This window comes from Nesoenas mayeri, assembly GCF_963082525.1.
Source record: "Nesoenas mayeri genome assembly, chromosome: 1".
NCBI lineage: Eukaryota > Metazoa > Chordata > Aves > Columbiformes > Columbidae > Nesoenas > Nesoenas mayeri.
This window is the reverse complement of record NC_137541.1, coordinates 198,114,198-198,133,817: the sequence shown is the minus strand read 5'-3', so window position 1 is coordinate 198,133,817 and position 19,620 is coordinate 198,114,198. Positions and strand designations below refer to the sequence as shown.

Below are 19,620 nucleotides of genomic sequence, written 5' to 3'. Positions count from 1 at the left end.
CTTCTGTCTCCGTTCCTTCCCAGTGTGATCTCCCCCACGTATTGAATAAATGAATTTAATATGAACTGAATAAGAACGAATTCTTCATATTGAAACTCACTGTTAGACAGAGCCAACTTCATTGTTCTGTTAAGTAGCGTAGTAAATTCTTAATATTGGTTAATATGAAAAGTTATTTTGAAATTATATAAAATGCCAAGACTTACTTAAAAAAAAAAGTTAGGAACTGATCTTTAGAGATAATTTATGATAATTGATTTAAATGAGATTTATGGATTATTAGTGTGTCTGGAATTGGACCTTAGTTATATAGACCTGAAAGAGGTTGAATCACTGTCACTGCTAATTATTAACTGTTACTGTGAAGAGAACTTTCCCTACTAAGGAATGACTGAAGTGTTTAGAAAAAACAGTTACCACCAATAAACCCCCTTAAAGGAATTGCTGGTTCCTTTTTTCAAAGGACTTTAAGGAATACGTTTCTGTACAAGCTTACACTTGCACATGAAAGCTGTAGAACAGAGGTGTCAAACTCATTGTCACTGGGGGCCACATCAGCCTCACAGTTGCCTTCAAAGGGCCAAATGTAATTTTAGGACTGGATAAATGCTGGAATAGTTACATTTGGCCCTTTGAAGGCAATCTCGAGGCTGATGTGTCCTCTGGTGACAATGAGTTTGACACGCCTGCTATAGAGTATAAGTAGATCATGGTCCAATGTAGTTACTTTGGACAACTGTGGTGGAAGGGGGGGAACATAAGTTATCTTGAACTTGTGGGATACAACTAAGCCAGAGTAATCTAATTGCAACGTCAACCTGACCAGGAAGCTAATAGTAACATGCTTAGTTTTATGTGCTGTATTGTGTGATTATTAGTGTTTTACAAAGTATCTATCTTATATCTCTTTCTGTTTGAAAGATGACGTTTCCAGTAATGTTATCTATTTGGAGTGCTGTCTGGTTTTGGTTCAATCAATCAGTTTATTTTATGAGACAAGATGGTACGGTGTTGCAAAATAATGTATAAAATTTTGAACAGGAGAAATTCTGTTTATTTATGACAAAGGAGCACATAATTAAAATTTTAATAGTATAATTTCTGAAATGCATATAGACAATTGGTTTATCTACAATAAAAAGCACCTCAAGACAAGTAATATTTCAAATAACTCATTTTAAAGCACAGTAAGTTTACAGATGAAAAATATTTACAAACTCAGATATTTCTGCAGCTTTTACTATTTGGTAATATAGAAGGAAAACAATTAGAATTTTTTTTTTTTTTAATTTAACTGAAGAACTACAAAGACATTAAGAAAGGCTTATAATGCAATGCTACCCATTAATACAAAACTAATATTTATTAATTTATAGGTTCCAAAGATTTTCAGTGGGAATTTGTGCATGGCTTGTTTGAAAATGCAATTTATGGAGGCCGTGTAGATAATTACTTTGATATGAGAGTTCTTCGGTCCTACTTGGAGCAGCTTTTCAATTCACGAGTCATTGGCAGTTTAAATACTAGAGGCAAGAAGATGACTGGTTTCCCATACTCCATCTATTTACCAAATTCCTGCAGTATTTTGGTAGGTATACATCTTCTATCACCAATATAGAAACTAAAATAAGTTCTTTTCAAGAATTATTCTTGGAAATAATTCCACAAAGAAAACCAGAGTTACAATCCAAAGGTTACCTCCATTTATTTACAACTCTTTTGTATGGAGCACTAACTCTTAAGTTTCAGAACTTTTCTGCTAGTCTCTTCGGTGACCTTCTTTTTCTATGATATCTGATTGGACTGCGGTGCAGAGCAGCACAGCTATGAAGAATTGAGTAAAAGTCAATTTATGACAAAGGAGGATATCATTACATTTTTATATGATAGTATATTAACATAATAGCACTCTTGTACAGACTACTAAACATTCTTATAAGTTCTGGATGAAATATGAATGTAAATAAATCTCCTTATTTACAAGATATATCAATATTCTGACATAATCTGGTAACATGCTGTGGAGAGTTCAGGACATTTTATTTGGAGATAAATATGGATTCTGATTCTTCGGTACTATTCCTTTAATGTAAACAAGAGGGAATTCAACAGAGCCTAAAGAATTGATCTCTCCCTTTCCTTTCACCTACTATTGTTGTTACTGTTATTAAGATTCATTTGCATTTTAATGTAGGACTTCATGCTAGACCTCTAATATGACTTGACATAAATGAAATTATGCCAGTTAAAATAAATTGCTGTTGTTTAGCATTCTTCACCTGGATTCTCACTGTTTAGGTTTGGGAGTTGTTTATTTTTTAATTTTAAATATGACTGTTATTTTCTATATATGTGCCAAGTTAATAAAGAGGGAAGGAATAAACAAACCAGGTGGTCTCTGTTCTTGTAGATCATATAATGAAATAGATTAACCTTTCTTCTTGCCTGCACTGCATTTACTATCTCTCAATTTCTTATAGTTATCTGATTATTCATGTAAGAGTTTATACTTTTCTGTCTTAAATATTTTTCTGCAAGTAGTTTTGATTAGTAGAACACTAATAATAAAGCTAAATTTGATTACTTAAAAAAATGGAATAATATTTCTAACTAAATGATGTTCCCTCTGTGTTTGGTATAGAGATCTGGTACTGTTGTTATCTCTGAAGTGAGATGCTATTCTGCATCCCCAGTGATCATTCAAAACGTTTAACCTAAATGATTTCGCTTTCTTTGAGTGATAATATCTTTATAGATTGCAGTAGAAGTGAGAGCTCTTCATTTTATAACTATGTATTTTACTCTATTATTCTAATTCCAAATGCCAAAATATTTTTCTTTTTTTTTTAATATATTGTCATTAATCTTTTAAGTTTTCAACAAAAGTATTGTAACTACTTTGCAGAGACAGTTGTAGCATATTTTTATTTTCAGTTGGTAGCATCACAGTAATCAGAGTTGCTTTTTACTCTTTTAGAGTAGAAACACTGTATAAAAAAAGTTTTTATAAATAAAATAAAGAAATTTATAAGTAAGATCACCAAAATATGTCATGTGTTATATACTTATTTTAATCTTCATTTTATGCAGTTTGCTTAATGAAAATTTCTTCAGCATACACTGTTAATTTCATGAGCTGAAAAATTTCCATCAGTTATGTTTATTCTTTTCTTCTAATGCAGGATTATCGTCATATTATTGAAAGCCTTCCAGAAGATGACAAACCTCACTTTTTTGGCCTGCCTGCTAATATTGCTCGTTCAGCACAACGTATGATCAGTTCCCAGGTAAAGTTACATTTTTCATTGTTTTCTGAATGTTTTCTGCATCCAGTATAAGCTGGAGAATGCAACCACCTGTTCATGAATATGAATTTCCATGATAGTCACAGTAAATTGAGGGATTTTTAAAAATATGTTGACTTTTATCTGTAGAATATTTTAATATAATAATAGTTATCTTTAGTTACAAAGATATTAATTTAGGACTTAAATAAACAAAGAATTATTGAGAAAGTTTGTGATAACGTAATACAGTTCATGCTGAAGAGTATCCACTTATGTAAGTAGTTTCACCAGTTGTATCTGTACTGTCAATAGGATAGTACTTAGAGCTGCTGTTCACTACAAGTTAAGGTTTTAGGTTTGGTCACCGAATTCTAATACAATAGTTTGATAGACAGAATATGGGTAACATTTAGTGCTTTTTCTTAGTGAGAAATTCTGAATAATTCTCCCAATAGTCAGAATTCTATCTTTACTATTAGAAATGTGATATTTTGAAAAAAAATGTTGTTCTCACTGGAGAATAGCATACAACTACTTAGGCATGTCATAATGAAATTCTCAACATAATGAAAAGAAAGTTTCAGGAGGTTTGTAGGTCTTGGTTTAAAAAATCACTAATTTTAAATATTTCCATTATTGCTTTGGTTGTAAGATATGGCAGATGGCTGTATCATAGTCAAGAGTTCTCAGCTGTCATTTAATTGCAGTCTAGTCCAGATTTGAATATATGTTTAATATGTGAAAATGCAGTGATCTCACTGCTGGAATAATAGGCAATGATCAAAGATTTTTTTACGTATTTGCTTTAGAGTTGTGTTGGGTGAGTGACCTGGGTCACCCATTATGCTGGGCACTATTAATGGCACCGCTGGGGCAGGTGTTCTTCCCACCCTTTGTGGAGACAGAAAATTCTGAGTGTCTCTCTCGTTCGCCTTATAACTTATATTTTGTCAGTCTGAGAAGGGAAATGTTTGAGTGATTTGAACTCTTGATGTTTTCATCATCAATACATTGTTTGGTTTGTTGGACAAAGTTTTTCACTGCTAATATTTTATCACTTCTCTTAGTTGTCAATTCAGTTGCCTAAAAATTGGTATCTTGTATCATCTGGAGATGCCCTAGTGTATTTAAGGCATCTACTGGGAGAAGCCAAATATGACACAGGACCCAAATGAATACATTATCTTGTTGGGCCAACAGCTGGAAGTAAGGGGCAAAAATGGCACCAGAATCCAGTGTTAAGCAACTAATTCCCGCTGCTTGTGTACCCTGATCCAGCAGAGCATGGACCTGGAAGTCCTGTGTCTTATCTGCCTGTCCAGAACAGTATCTTAGATAACAGAGTCTCAAATGACATTATGGGTAACAACTGAATTGAGCCACTCATGCCTAGAGTCTAGGGAGGAGTTTGACTAAGAAGAGGTATTACCTCAGCTTGAGATGAAATTCGGTAATGCTCATAGGCAGATAAAAGTCCACCTTCAATTTTATTCAGGTTTGCTGGGTATTCAAACGTTTTAGTGCAAATATGGAGCAAGTTTAAGACTTTGAGGCAAAGCTTTAATTCTTTATATTTTTTCTTTGATTTTTAGCTAAGTCTGAATAAGAGCACACTGGTGCTGCATAAGTACAGTTAAACAGGACAAATCTAACTAGTGTTTAGCATAATTTGTTTGACAGGTAAATTAATTGCAACAGATAATATGAAAGTTGATTGAGTTAAGAATCTTACGTCAGCATGATGAAGTGAACTGGTCTGTATATCAAAGCTTGCTTTAATTTTATCCATAGCCCTAGCATGCTGTCTTATATAAGGATAAGTTATGGAGGGGGAGAAAATAAGTAAATTATGGAACCATGGAATACCAGGTTGTAAGGGATCTCATGGATTATCTGGTCCAACCTTTCTTGGCAAAATCAATTGGAAATTTCCTATAGTTGGAATTCCTTATTATCTCAAGACTTTGAATTATGTTTCTTTAAAAAAAGTATCTAATTGTTTGTTCACACTCACCTAGAAAGGGCTCCACGCAGAAATGTATTATAGGTATAAGACCTTTGACCTGTTAAAAAAAATAAAGAAAGCCTTTGAGTCTTGCATTTGTTGAATTTTGGATATAGTACTGGCAAATTTGCCTATCTGTTCACTTAAATCCATAGCTGTATTGTCAAATTATTTGTTTTCTTATTAGCACATTAAACTATAAAGCTGTATAAAGACAAATTAGTCGGATGAGGGTGAACAGGGTAATCCACTGAGTGCAAGAACTCCTCTATTACAAAGCCAAAAAATGCGCCCAGACTCAATGTAGCTCTGTTTGGTTTTGTCTTAAAATCTTTTACATAAACATCAACTTTAATCGCTTTTGTTTCTGTCAGATACACTGTAGATTGCTGATGATTTAATTTATTTCAGCTATGCTTACATAATTTGTTATGAGCCACAGTTGTTAGAAAATGCTGTTATTGGAAAATAAGTCCTTAATTAACCTCCACAAAATCAGAAGAGATTCAGAGTTCCTGTGTGAAGGGAAATAGGTAATAAATGCATTTACATGCAGACCTTGTGCTCTGCTGAACTGGTCTGTCATTGCACTGATTATAATCCAAAACCTATGGATTATATTCATGAAAATATGAGACTGCTGTCGTTACAGTTGTGTGAGATGCTTCTTTGTCATGTGAGAGATTTCTTCCTTCTTCCAGTAATAGTTTGTGGTACTTCTTTAAGTCTTAGGCTATTTAAGTAACAGAAATGGGAGATTTTTCTTAAATTGTGTTTCTACCTAGCTACGAATCCTATTCCCATTCCATTTCTGACAGTTTGGCAGCTGTCTTAGATCCATAGATGATCCCATGGTTCACAATTTGAAATGCAGTGATTGCCTCCTAACAGGAGCATTTCTCATAAATCCTTTACCAAGCTATAGCAGAGAAAAGCTGAATGAATAAGGTAGTAAGAAATAAGTTGCTACCAGCTCAGTCACCATGTCACTAGCACCAGAACAGTCACTGATTCTGTGCTAGGTATGTGGTATATTCTCTCATAATTTATGTCTACTGTCCCATATAGTTTCTCATCTATTAGACATACATACTTTGAAGTTACTTGTTTAAACAGCTGATAGGAATTTCAACTTTAGCCATGTGTTTAGGCTCAGAGATTTAAAATAATCATTGAGATATACGCTGATTTTAAGTAAATTGTTATTAACAAGTTATCAGTTAAAAATCTTATAAAATAATTATTAAAACAGGTAACACTATAGTCTATTCAATTAACCATGCAGTTAAACTAATGTAATTCTATTATAAGAAATCTGATATCATTTTATGACATCATTTCAATACACAGGATGGAATACTTAGATAATAGAAGTGTAGATTTTATATAGATTTTCTACTGATATATCTTTTTTCATGTATAGGAATGATAGTTTCTATTGCTGCAGCAACACTTAGCTGTAGCAGAAATTTGCTGCAGCACAGTGCAGCATTTTGCAGTTATGCAGAAATCTCTTCTGTAACCTCCTGCATTGTTAATGTTTGGGTAAACCTGAAACAGCACTAAGAAGAACTGGACTCTTTTTGGTAACCTTGCAAATATTGATTATATCAAAAACTGTTCCTTTTTTTCAGCAGACAATACCTGTATTATTTTAATATTGGTAATTACTAATTGGATTGTTAGAAATTATGTCTCATGATGTCCGGTAGTGTAATTCAGAGAGGATTAAAACTACATGCATACTGGTAAAAGCCATTTTGACTTAAATAGATGTGATCTTTTTGGCAACATGGCTTACTTTTTTTTTTTTTCCCTCTGTATTTTATCTTTAGCTGCTTTATGTAAGTAGGTTCCAAGTAGGTAGGTATGTAGGTAAATGTTGTAGGTATGTAGGTAAATTTTTAGAGGCTGGATTTCTGGAGTACACTGCAGCCCTTCAGTTCTGTGTTACTGTTACAACAAGCCCTTGACACAACATCCCTTAGGTTGAATATGGTCATGAATAATGTCGCATCTCTTGCTATGTTCCCTCTGCAGAATGGTGCAGTTATGACAGAAAAGAGCTGAGCTGGCAGTGCAGCTGCAGGAAGCAGCACAGCTCATCCTAGCTGTTTCACACCAGGTAGAGATTTTCTGTACGGCTGCAACTCCTTTCCTCACACTCAGCAAAAGTCCTCACCACTAGGTTACAGTCATACTCCTTTCTTCTGATAAACACTGTATTTTTGCCCGCATATTGGCCTGTGTTCAAGTGGCTTAATCTCACAGTTTAATCTATAACCAATTATTAGAGCTGTCAGAATATGCGGAGGTTTGCTTTAGGGTTCCTGTGGATGAGAAAGGTCTGTAATTTAGATCTGTCTCCAGTCACCTTGCAAGGTGGGCTTTTTGCTCCAGTGTACTTGCCTCTTATTCTAGGGACCATATTTCTGTTATTTTATGAATTCCTATGAATCAATTTAATCTTTTATGATAATTTTGAATAGAACCATACATAAAGCATCTTAGTCAAAATAACATCATATGTGAGAAACGTAATTTTTATGGACTGAAACAGAGAGGCCTGCATGTGTATTTTTACACCTTGAAAAGCACTAAGAACTATCTTGTTCTGTGCAGGATTTAGCATGCCTGCAACTCATATGACTTATTGCCAGTAACCACCCTAGGAAGATGAAATGAAAATGCAGAGCCATTGTTTTGTTTCCCTCCTTTCTTTGCACAACAGACTTGGTCATTACAGGCACTCCTTAGAGAGTGTAGCATCTAAAGCCTTCTCTTAGTGTTGTGTGATGCCATCAAATCTTGTTGAATGGCCATACCTGCATGTGACTACAGCCAGTAACTAGTTGCTATGTGTGATAAGTTGACCTATTAATCTAAACATTCTCCAATAATATAGTAAATCATATTGTAAAAAAAGCCATTCAGTAACTGACAGGTTATCCAACACTCATCAGAATGACTGTCAATAATCAATATGGCTACCATTTAGTTTACTTAATGCTAATTTCTGCATGGAACATTGTGTATAACACTTCTAATATCTTGCATTGGGAGTTCAGCATTCTTTTACACTTAGAGATTCATAATGCTTCACAGAGACTATCATGTGAGACAGCTAAGTCTCAGTAAGGCTGAAGAATAGGTTATTTTCAACATTTTCATGTCTCTGTATACTAGTACAACATCTTGATTCTTCTGTGTCCAATCATCCCAGGAATGGCAAGTGGAAGGCAAGCCTGTAAACCTGCAGCTCTCTGTTTAGGACCTCCTGGGGGTGATTGTGCGTGCCTAATTGAAAGTTACTTTTTAAAATTCATGGAGGACTGTCTCTTGTGAGTGAGACCCCACGCTGGAGCGGGGAAAGAGTGTGAGGAGGAAGGAGCAGCAGAGACAACATGTGATGAACTGGCCACAACCCCCATTCCCCATCCCCCTTCACCACCTCGGGGGAGGAGCTAGAGAAGTCGGGAGTGAAGCTGAGCCTAGGAAGGAGGGAGGGGAGAGGGGAAAGTGTTTTTAAGATTTGGTTTTATTTCTCATTGTCCTACTCTAATTTGATTAGTAATAAATTCAATTAAATTTTTCAAGTTCATTCTGTTTTGCCCATGACAGTAATTGCTGAGTGATCTCTCCCTCTGCTTATCTCGACCCACAAGCCTTTTCTCCTATTATCTCTCCCCTGTCCTGCTGAAAGTGGGAGTGACGGAGCAGCTTTGGTGGGCACTGGGTGGCCAGCCAAGGTCAGCCCACCACATCTTCAAAGTGCCTAAGGGCATCACAAGTATAAAATAATCCTTTGAGCTTTAGATTGTTGAAGCCTCCACAGACTGTAGCTTCTTACCAATTTTTAAATCAAATACTATAAAATGATTTAATCATATATTTTATATACCAGCTAATAATCTTGACCTGTTAATGCTTATAACTTTAAGTAAGTGGGTTCCAATTCACTTCAACTGAAGTTGCTGGGAATAATTCTCTTCTTATATTTTGCCCTTTGTAAGTTTATTTGCTTTTCAACCTGGCTGGTGATACTCTGCACTTCTGATGGTTCAGATTTTGCAGGAAAATGTCTTGCTTAGAAAATCTATTTCAAACAAGTTTTATATTCTCAAATATAATCCAAATCTGAAAAATATTTTCTGTGGTAGGGTAGAGGATATAAAGTAATTTAGTTTTCCCAGATACATTTCACTCAAACCCAGCTGCATTTTTCTCTTTGCCTGTTTTGTCTCAGAGTGATGGGAATCGCTCTCACTTCTCCTTGTTAGCAACTCCATTATTTTTATTATCTGAAAGTAATCAGGGAAGGATGGTTCTTTGAGATACTCCTTTTTCTTTTAATCCTAAATATTTATCTCAGCTCTTTTGGTAATAATTGTTCTACTTTTCTGTCACATCTAACTAATCTCAAACTGTCTTTATGGAATCCATCTGGTATTCATGAAGGTACCATAAAGAGTTGAACAATTCTTCTAACTTTAATGTGCTTCTCTGTATTGTTAACAAGAGAACTGACTTGCTGTTTGACATATTTAAAGCAATGCCTTTCCCATCATGTTATACTCTAGGTAATTTCTTCCAACCTTCTGCCCCTCCATTTCCTTTTGAATTTCCATCATCAGTGCCTGCCAAACTGAGTTCAAAGCTCTGCCTGCTAGCAGCAAGCCTGCTGGCAGATACTCTTGTCACACTTTGTCATATGGATTCTGTCTGTCTCTGGCTGTCAATTTCTCTCAAACAAGGTGTCACAGCTATAAGAGTTGAAGTCAAGTCTGCAACACATCCCAGCTCTTCAACCAAGTATTGTGACCTGGTTGCATTGTCACGTATGGTGCAGAATATCCCTCCAGTCAGTTGGGGTCAGCTGTCCCGGCTGTGTCTCCTCCCAACCTTTTGTGCACTCCCCACCTTCTTGCTGGCAGGCTGCTATGAGAAGCCGAAAAGTCCTTGACAGCTCAGCAACAAGAAAAACATCAGCGTGTTATCATCATTCTTATACTAAATCCAAAACACAGCACTATACCAGCTACTAGGAAGAAAATTAGCTTTAACCCAGCTGAAACCAGGATACCATCCGTCCTATTCTTTGACATCGTGATTCAAGTCCATACTTCCTCAGCTTCCAAAATAGGAATGTGTTCGAAGATGATGTCAAAAGCCTTATTAGGAGTGTCCCTGCTCTTCCCTCATTTATGTAGTCATTTTATCACAGACGGCAATCAGGTTGGTCAAGCATTCTTTGCTCTTGGTAAAGCTATGTTGAATGTTTATGTTTGCCTTCTTTTCCCCTCTGGTGTTTGGAAGTGGATTCCATGTTGATGTGTTCCATGATCTCTCCAGGGACAGAGATTAGGTGGAATAGTCTGTCATTCCATTAATTTTCCATTCCATTTCTTAAGGCAGTCATAATGTTACCATTAACCTCAGTAAGTATTTCCCCTGATTGCCTTGATTTTTCATATGCAGTACAGAGCAGTCTAGCCATCATATTAACCAGCAGCCATGAGTGAACCTTATTTGGATTTCATTGATTTGAGTAGAATCATAGGATCATTTAGGTTGGGAAAAGCCCTGTAGGATGGAGTCCAACTGTACACCTGACACTATCAAGTCCACCACTAAACCATGTCGTTAAAAAGCACATCTATGTGTCTTTTAAATACTTCCAGGGATGGTGACTCCACCACTTCCCTGGGCAGCCTGTTCCAGTGCCTGACAACCCTTCTGGTGAAGACATTTTTCCTAATATCCAATCTAAACCCCTCCTGGTGCAACTTGAGGCCATTTCCTTTCGTCCTGTCATTTGTTACTTGGGAGAAGAGACCAGCCCCCTGCATGCTACAACCTCCTTTCAGGTAGTTGTGAACAATGATAAGGTCTCCCCTCAGCCTCCTTTTCTCCAGGCTGAACAGCCCCAGTTCCCTCAGCTGCTTCTCATCAGACTTGTGCTCCAGACCCCCCAAAAGCTTTGTTGCTCTTCTCTGAACTCTCCCCAGCACCTCAATGTCCTTCCTGTAGTGAGGGGCCCAAAACGGAACACAGGATTTGAGGTGCAGCCTCACCAGCGCAAAGTACAGGGGGATGATCACTTTAAGTATGTTCATGTTCTCTGAGTAGGCTGTTTCTCTTCCATTATTAGCTTCTCTTTTCCTTCCTGAACCATGCACAGAGACCATTGAATAGTTCAGGCATTTATGTACCATCTTTTACTTATGTTGTCTCATACTTGTCAAATGCCCCATGTTTTCTTTGAACTTTTGCATTTGTTGAAATCTGTCTCACTTTTAATGTTCCTTGCTAGTCTTATCTCCAGCTGGGCTTTGACTTCTCTAATTTCATCCTGAAGTAGTTGTCCTTCCTTCCTTCCTTCCTTCCTTCCTTCCTTCCTTCCCTCCTTCCCTCCTTCCCTCCTTCCCTCCTTCCCTCCTTCCCTCCTTCCCTCCTTCCCTCCTTCCTCCCTCCCTCCTTCCCGCCCTTCCTTCCCTTATTAAATGTTATTTTTTTTTGGTCTTCTAATCCATTGAGACACTCCCTGCTTACCCAAACAGTCATTGTGCTGAAAATACTGGTCTTATTGCACAAAAAGGTGATTTATTCTGAAGCTCACTTAAAAATATTCCTTTATGTCCTTTTTTAGTCAGCTGAAAATAATGCACTGCCTGCTGTACTGTCTCAAATTTTCCCTCTCCCTTATGCCCACTTCTCATAGGATTCTGCAAACAGTTCCCTGAATAACCCAGTGTCTGCCTTCCTGAAGTCCAAAATATTAACTCTGCAGTTTACCTCATTCCTGTCCTCAACGTATGTAAAAATATAAATAATAATTCCTGCCTGCATTCACAATGTTGACTGTTTACCAGCACTTCAGAAATTTCTTCTGGTAATGTCATCATTAATAATACAGCTTTTTCACATACATTTTTTAATATAAAGTTATGCAGTTACAAATAATGGTATTAAAAGGTCTTCTGTGACTGAAAGGTTACTCTTATAATAATTCAAGTTAAAATTTTATAAGCTAGCAAGTCTCTCATGAAATTTATTCAAGCTTTTAAGACACAATTCCCATGAAAAATTTGTTGATGCATTTCTTTGACGTATTATAAAGCTCGCGTGTTTTATTTCTCATACTCAGTAAAATCTCATCTTGCAGATCACTGCTCTATAAATCAATTCAGATGTCTAGAGGACTAGAATGCACATTGTTACAGGCAGTATTTAGAAGTGTGTGGAAATGACCCATGTCTATATTTCATACTAATTTTCTTGTATTCAAACCATGAAATTTCATACTTGTCATGAATGGCAGCTGAATAGTTTGAAACCTTATCAGAGACTTAACATATAGAAATAGTATTCACACATTATGTCTGGATGACTCAAAAATATTGTTATATCTGAACAGTCAGGTTTACAAAACCAGGCAAAAAGTATGTTGCCTAACTGTGTACTCCATATGAATTATACTAGCACAGAAAACTCACACTGAATGTGCTCTTTTTATAGATGTAATTGCTTAAAGAGAAACAAAGTCTTAATGAAATCCATTAGAAGTCAAAAGGAATTGTTCATCACACCTTAGGGTAGCTGCTAAATATAGTACTCATTTAAAATAATTACTTTTGCTGTTCTGTCTGTGCTTGAAGCTTAGAAATTTTGTAGAAAAACCCAATTATCTTTTTTTTATAACCATTTTTTAAAAATTTTGTGATGAATACTTGCTGAGTTAAAATGAATAGTAAACTAATAATGGAAAACAGAGTAGGACAATCTAGTAAGGCAAGCAAGGTATGAACCAGGGTCAGGAAAAAAGAAGTGAATCTTGCCTCATTGAATATAATTGCAATGATTTCATTGACTTCAGTAATAGCATTTTATCCTTGGGTTCTTTTTTTCAGCTTTGTTGCTGACCTGCTCGTCTTTTCAGCAAGTAGTGAGATCTTTGATTTTAGTACAGTTCCAATGCTGGTTTTTACCTTGTTAACGACAGCAGCAGAGACACCATGTGTAAGGGAGGGTGGAACTCTTGGATTGCTGGATCATGCTTGAGATAACACACCGGGCCTGCACTGCTGTTATTACCCAAGTCAGCTAAAGTGAAGTTAATCCGAGTACGTCCACCCAATATTACAGTTTACATCTAACTGCACTGGTTCTACTGTGCATAAAATGTGGTGTGTGGTTATTTTTCAAGGTTCAATTGTAGTATAATGATAGCTGTAGCTTCTTGTGTGTTCATCAACAGACAGAATTTTTGGTTTCAAAGTCTAGCTCCTTAATGGGACTCTGAGCACTGGTTCCTAATTCTTTATCTACTGCTCCCCCGTAATTCTGAACATGCCATATAGAGCAATATGAGTATAATTATTGAAAGGCATGCAATTGAAATTATTCTTGAACTTGTTATGTTGTTGCTGTAGATGTCAGGAAGAACATAAATCTATTTTCTTAAAATAATTTAGCGTTTTTATAACCCTTGTATCAGCTGTGCAGAGCATGTAATTGCTGACATTTACGAAATACATCCCACATCACAAATGCATTACTAATAGGCTCTAGCAGAAATCGATGAGTAATGCCAAACCACATATATTATTACCCTGCAATTGAGCAATTTGAGTACTTATGAGTTTTTAAAATATGGGGAGGACTGTGTGTATACCTATGGTGTCATACAAAAGAAATATACCCTGCCACATAGTAGAGTGGGAGACACAGTACTGTGCTCTGCTGCAAAGCACAGCCCTTGCCACTGCAGGGAACTGGTGCAGGACTTCAAGTGCCCTTATTAACTGCTATCCGTATGAGAACATATTGGTACTCTACATGTTTTCTGTTTCTAGCCTACAATTTTTCAGTTTTCTTAAGTTTTATCAGGGTGTGTAATTAGCAAAGGTCAACAACCTATTCTAGCCTTCCTTTCGGCATCGTGTTCTCCATGTGGTATATGTCCTGGAGACCTTCTGCAAAGTAAAGCCCTTAGCTGTTCTTTGTGAGAATGTGTGACATGAACACTGGCTGGGTGAGCTGTGGGCTTGTGCTGTCCATCGGCAGCATCCTGCTGATTTTCTTTCCTCCTCGGCTGAACCCCTACTCTACAGAGGATCATCTGGCATCAAAGGTGTATGATCCTCTTCTGTATAAAAGAAGATACAGGTGGTGGCAATATCTTCCCTTGTTTGCTTTGTATTTTGGTTATGAAGGCATGTATCTCTGTAACGAGTCCAGTCCTACTCATCGAGTGAATGAGAAGCTTTGAGGTGACCTGGAGGGAACAACAAAAGAGCGAGCGTAGACCTGCACTGTTTCTCACTCACCCACATGCAGTGTGAATGATTTGGTTGGGAATGCCATTGAAATACCCTCATCCTAACAGCCTCCATGGACCCTGGTCTTGCAAAGAGGGTAAGGGACGTGGGGAGACTGACAGTCAGAGAGGTTCCGTTGGCAGCTTGGCCTTAGGCAGCTTTCGCAGCAACATGAACTACTGCAGCCAAACTACAGGGAGCAGTATGGAAACATGTAGTTCTGTCAGAAGGCACATCAGACTGAGACCTGTCCCCTCTTGTGACACGATGAAGACATAGTTGCATTGTGCTGAGCTACTGCTTTCCCAATATTTACCAAAGTGACTATGTTATAACTTCATATTTTAGTTTGAACTGTAAAGTCTTATAAAACCAGAAATATCTCTGTGAACAACTGTGTAAAGGGATATATCATCCATTTAGAGAAATGCAGCATAAAAGTGGCTTCTGTGCTAAGACTGCATCCTTTTAAAACTGGCAGATGGCAGTAGAGTATCTCCTTTGACATTGTCTGTAGATTTACTGAGAGGAGTTTGTTAGCTTTTTCTACAAAAACAAAAATTCTTTCATCTGTTACATCATCTTGAAAATATAGCAGTTATCTGACTAGCAAATCTTTTCTATTTTGTATTCCTAGAACAGTTATCATATTTAGCTCAGAAATTATTTATCCTATATTATTTTTTTAATTCATTGACATAATTTCACAACATAATTTTTGGCTTTATTGCAGTCCTTTTTTTCAAATTGTAATGCTATGTGTAAAATTTGACTTTGTCATATAATTTGTAGGATAGATTGCTTATGAAATAAATACAAGACTTAGATATAAGCCTGTGTTTGTTATATATTGTATTTGTGAAGCAGCAGTTTCTGCGGTAGCTGTAAGTTATTGAAAGCAAGACTTTTCCTCATCTTATGCATGAGTAAATGTCAGAAATCGGTTTTGTCTTCCTAGAAATCTGTTTTTGCAGGGGTCCAGGGAATGAAAAGTTAAAATCTTGATATTTCGTAATTTTTATTTCTCGGTGAATTTTTATTTTAATTTTCAGGTCTAATATGATTTTCTGGTAGTTCCATATGAGGCCACATTGGCTCATTCATTAGCTTTATTGCTTTTCATTCTATTTATTATCTCTCTTAATTTTTCTAAATGTATGGGTTTTTTTTACTGTAATGTGTTGGTAAATATCATAACAGTGTATATCCACAGAAATGCATAAAGTATGCAATAGATGAAAGAGCTGAGATACTCAGTTTAATAACTAGGTAAATAAATATTGATATTTTAAGTTTGACTACCCCACCTTTATTAATATATGCAACTTATATTTTTCTATGCTGAAAATGCAAAAAGCCATAGTGTATGAATTTTCCACTAAGAATGGAAAAAATATTCAGTAGCAGTTTCTGTATGCTGTTCATATTTATTAGATGCAGTGTTCACAAATAAATGACTCTATTGAATTTTTATATAAATACTGTTTTGATTAGTTTACCTTACTTAAAAGAGGCAGGTTCTACAAAGACTGAAATGTACAAGTTCTGAATAATCTTCTCACCCCTCTTTAAATGGACCATTATTGGTGATTTTTTTTCTGTTTTGATTACCTTTCTTTCCATCCTTCTCACATTTTCAGTGATGATACTGTTTCACTGCTTTGTGATAGATTTTTTCACTCTCATCATTTTTTTTCAAAATATTTAGATGTGTATTTGGACTGGAATAGCACAACATATAAGAGCTTTTAGTGTATCACATATTAAAAAGACTATGTTGAGGTAACAAAGGTGGGCATTCAGAGGTTAGGTATTTTAAATGTACTCTTATTGTGAGTACCCCATTTTATACAACTATGATTAGATTTTCAGTTTCCTTAGTGTGATAAGTACATACATAGCTGCTTGGTACGTTTCCAAACTAGGGTGCAAAGGATATGATTCAGCAAACCTCAATGTCTGCATCTCTGCTGGTCGCGTTCGGTGTCTCTTTGTGGTCACAGAAGTATCGTGTTTGAGGCATGATTAATCTCATCCTAGAATAAGTATCTGAGGTTGATAATAAGTTGACCTGATGGTAAGACATCTATAGTGTACTGAGAAGAACTGAATTCTTCTTGACTTTTAAAGTTAAATTTCCAGGAAACAAATTCGTCATTCTCATTTCCACAACATAGACCAGTCTGAGGTACTTATGTGAAGAACTTAGTTTTCCTATGTACTCAGCAGGAGGGACTTCAGAACGACCATTTATCCTTCCTAAGATCTGTCTATTGATTATGTAGGGAGGCTAAGGTGACAATCTTTGTACTTTATGTAATCTTTAAGTAAGTACCTGAAGGCAGGTGAGGTGCATTTGTGCTTGTCTGTTTTAAATATTATTTCAGTGACTATGTACAGTGCTCTCTCTCAACCAAAAAGTTACTTTGTCTCCTTAAATACAGATTCCTAATCATATTCCCTTTGTCAGCTAAATCAAGGTCTCCTTTTAGGCACTCATCCAGTCTGTGTTCTCATTCCCATCCTGACACCTTTTTATCTTTCATGTGGCCTCCAGTAATGTATTCCCTATATGCCTTCTTTTTTTTTTGTTTTAAATCCAGTTTCCCTTCTAACTCCAAACTTGTTTTTGTTCCCCAGAGGTGAAAACAGGTCAGTGGAGTGACTGCAAACATAACACGTAACCTGGGAGACATTTGTGATAGCCCCGGTCATTCTAATAGCGAAATACATCCCACTCCTATTGTATTCAGATCATTCACAATCTTAATACGTTCTTTGTCCCACTCTGTGCATTTGACTCTCTTGTTTTTACAGGACATAAGCTGAAACAAGAACGGTCTAGACTGGATGTTAGAGGAAACCTTTACATCATTAGGACAGTGAATCTATGGAATGAGTCATCCAGAGAGGCAGGAGATTAGACAAGAGATTTCCTAAGGTCCTTTCCAATCTGAAATATTCTGTGATCTTATTTAGAAAATCTCTTTCCCTTTTCATTTGCATAACATCCAGAAAGCGACTGATTTGAGAGTACTGAATAAACCTTTTCTCAGGCTTCAGCTGTTATGAAGTAGCACAGACTGGTCAGCAGTGTAAGAAACTTCACTGCGATTTGTGAGAATACAATATCATTTAAGTTCTAAAATTAAACTTGTCATGATACTTAAGCAATAATATGAGTTATTATTTTACAATCTGTAATGCTTTACTAAATTTTGAGAGATTTCATGGATGTAAAAACGACACATACAAAAATGTCCATCAGATTTTCAGTGCATTAACGGAAGCTTGGGGTGCTGAAGCAGTTCAAAGATGAGAGGTCAACCTTAGTATTTTGACAAGACTAAAATGTATTTTCCTCGGTTTCTTGAAGGTGAATGACTGTTTTAGCTAAAATTTTCAAAAAGTATTCAGGCTGAAAGAGCCACCAGTACACAAACTTTCAATCCAAACCATTATTTTTTCAAAAATTACAGTAAATTGAAAACAGTGTGCTGTCGTGGTATCATCATACCTGTTACACATGGGAGAAGAAATGGAATGAACTGGAAAGAGTTAAACATTTGATAAAGATCATAGTATGACACAGTACTCTAGAGCACTGAGAATTAGAACTTGATTTGTTTTGATTCTCATTCTCTACAACTACCTGAAAGGAAGTTGTAGCATGGAGGGTATCGGTCTTTTCTCCCAAGCAGCAAGAGAGAGGACAAGAAGAAATAGTTGTGCCAGGAGAGGTTTAGATTGGATATTAGGAAAATTTCGTCGTGGGAAGGGTTGTCAGGCATTGGAACAGGCTGCCCAGGGAAGTGGTGGAGTCACCATCCCACGAGGTGTTTAAAAGACTTTTAGACGAGGTTCTTAGGGACATGGTTTAGAGTTAGGTTATGGTTGAACTCGATGATCTTGACTGTCTCTTCCGACCAAAATGATTTAATGGTTCTATGATTATGTTTCGTTTATGTGCTTAACTTTTGATAACTAGATCCCAGTATTTTTGGACTACTTTGATTAAAAATGCAAAGCAGAAGCAGATGTAGTTGTTAGCTAGCTCTATACACTAGCATTTGAAAATACTTTAATTACTTGATCTTGCAGTCACTACTTTTCAAATTCTTTTCAGCTATAGGGAGCTAAGCGTTTATACCTATGAGGTCACTTAAAAAAATAATACAATACTTAATATTTTCCATCCTCCATATGCACAAAGCAATCACATAAGCCTCCTGCATCTCTATAGTGTAAATATACAAGTTTATATGAAGTACTAGGTACTGAATTACCAGTAAAGTATACTTGATATAAATGTTTTATTTCTTTGCAAATGATGTCAGGCAACTATCCGAAAACAAATTATAGGAGCCAGATCTACAGCTAAAAGAATGATATCTGGAAGGCACAAGTGTGTGTTTATTATCTCTATTGCTTCTCAGAACATTTGCATGAGCACAGAGTGAAAAGGGGGAAGAATAACCAGAATGATAAAGATACTATGACCAAAACATTTATCAGAGAAAATATTTTTTTTTCTAAATTAAACAAGAATCTTTTCTGCTGTAGACAATAGCTGGAGCACACAAATAATTATAAACATTTAAAATTAAGTTTTGAGAATGAGAGGATGAAATGGTATTTTACATACCAAGCTATACTGAGCAGTGACCCGTATTTTATTTTCCTCCCTTTAGCTGCCAGAATATTGCAGAAACAGTTCTTATGGCCTTTATATCCAGTGCTAGTTTCAAACCCAGCTGCGATTTGGCTTTCCTCACTCCATCCTAAAACAATTGAGCAATGTCTTTATAGCTTTTCTGGGTAGTCCACCTTTGCTCTCATCTAATGTGGAATACCTCTTCATCCAGATCAATCTTCTACCAGGCTTGTTCTTTGGTTTGCTTTTCATGCTTATGAGAAAGGACTGTTCTTGTGCTTTGAGGAATTAGTTCTTGAAGATGAACCAACTCTCCTGGTCTCCTTTGCCTTCCAGTGCAGTTGCCCATTAGAT

General features: G+C 36.2%; 1 protein-coding gene across 1 annotated transcript in view; it reads left to right on the top strand.

Annotated features, from left to right (window-relative positions):
* The window catches only part of DYNC2H1 (dynein cytoplasmic 2 heavy chain 1), a 161,742-nt gene that overhangs the window by 103,355 nt on the left and 38,767 nt on the right, over nucleotides 1-19,620 (top strand). Inside the window, exons 81-82 of the mRNA XM_080338541.1 lie at nucleotides 1,377-1,588; nucleotides 3,183-3,287. Of these exons, the coding sequence (XP_080194667.1) occupies nucleotides 1,377-1,588; nucleotides 3,183-3,287 (317 nt within the window). The remainder of the gene's footprint in view (nucleotides 1-1,376; nucleotides 1,589-3,182; nucleotides 3,288-19,620) is intronic.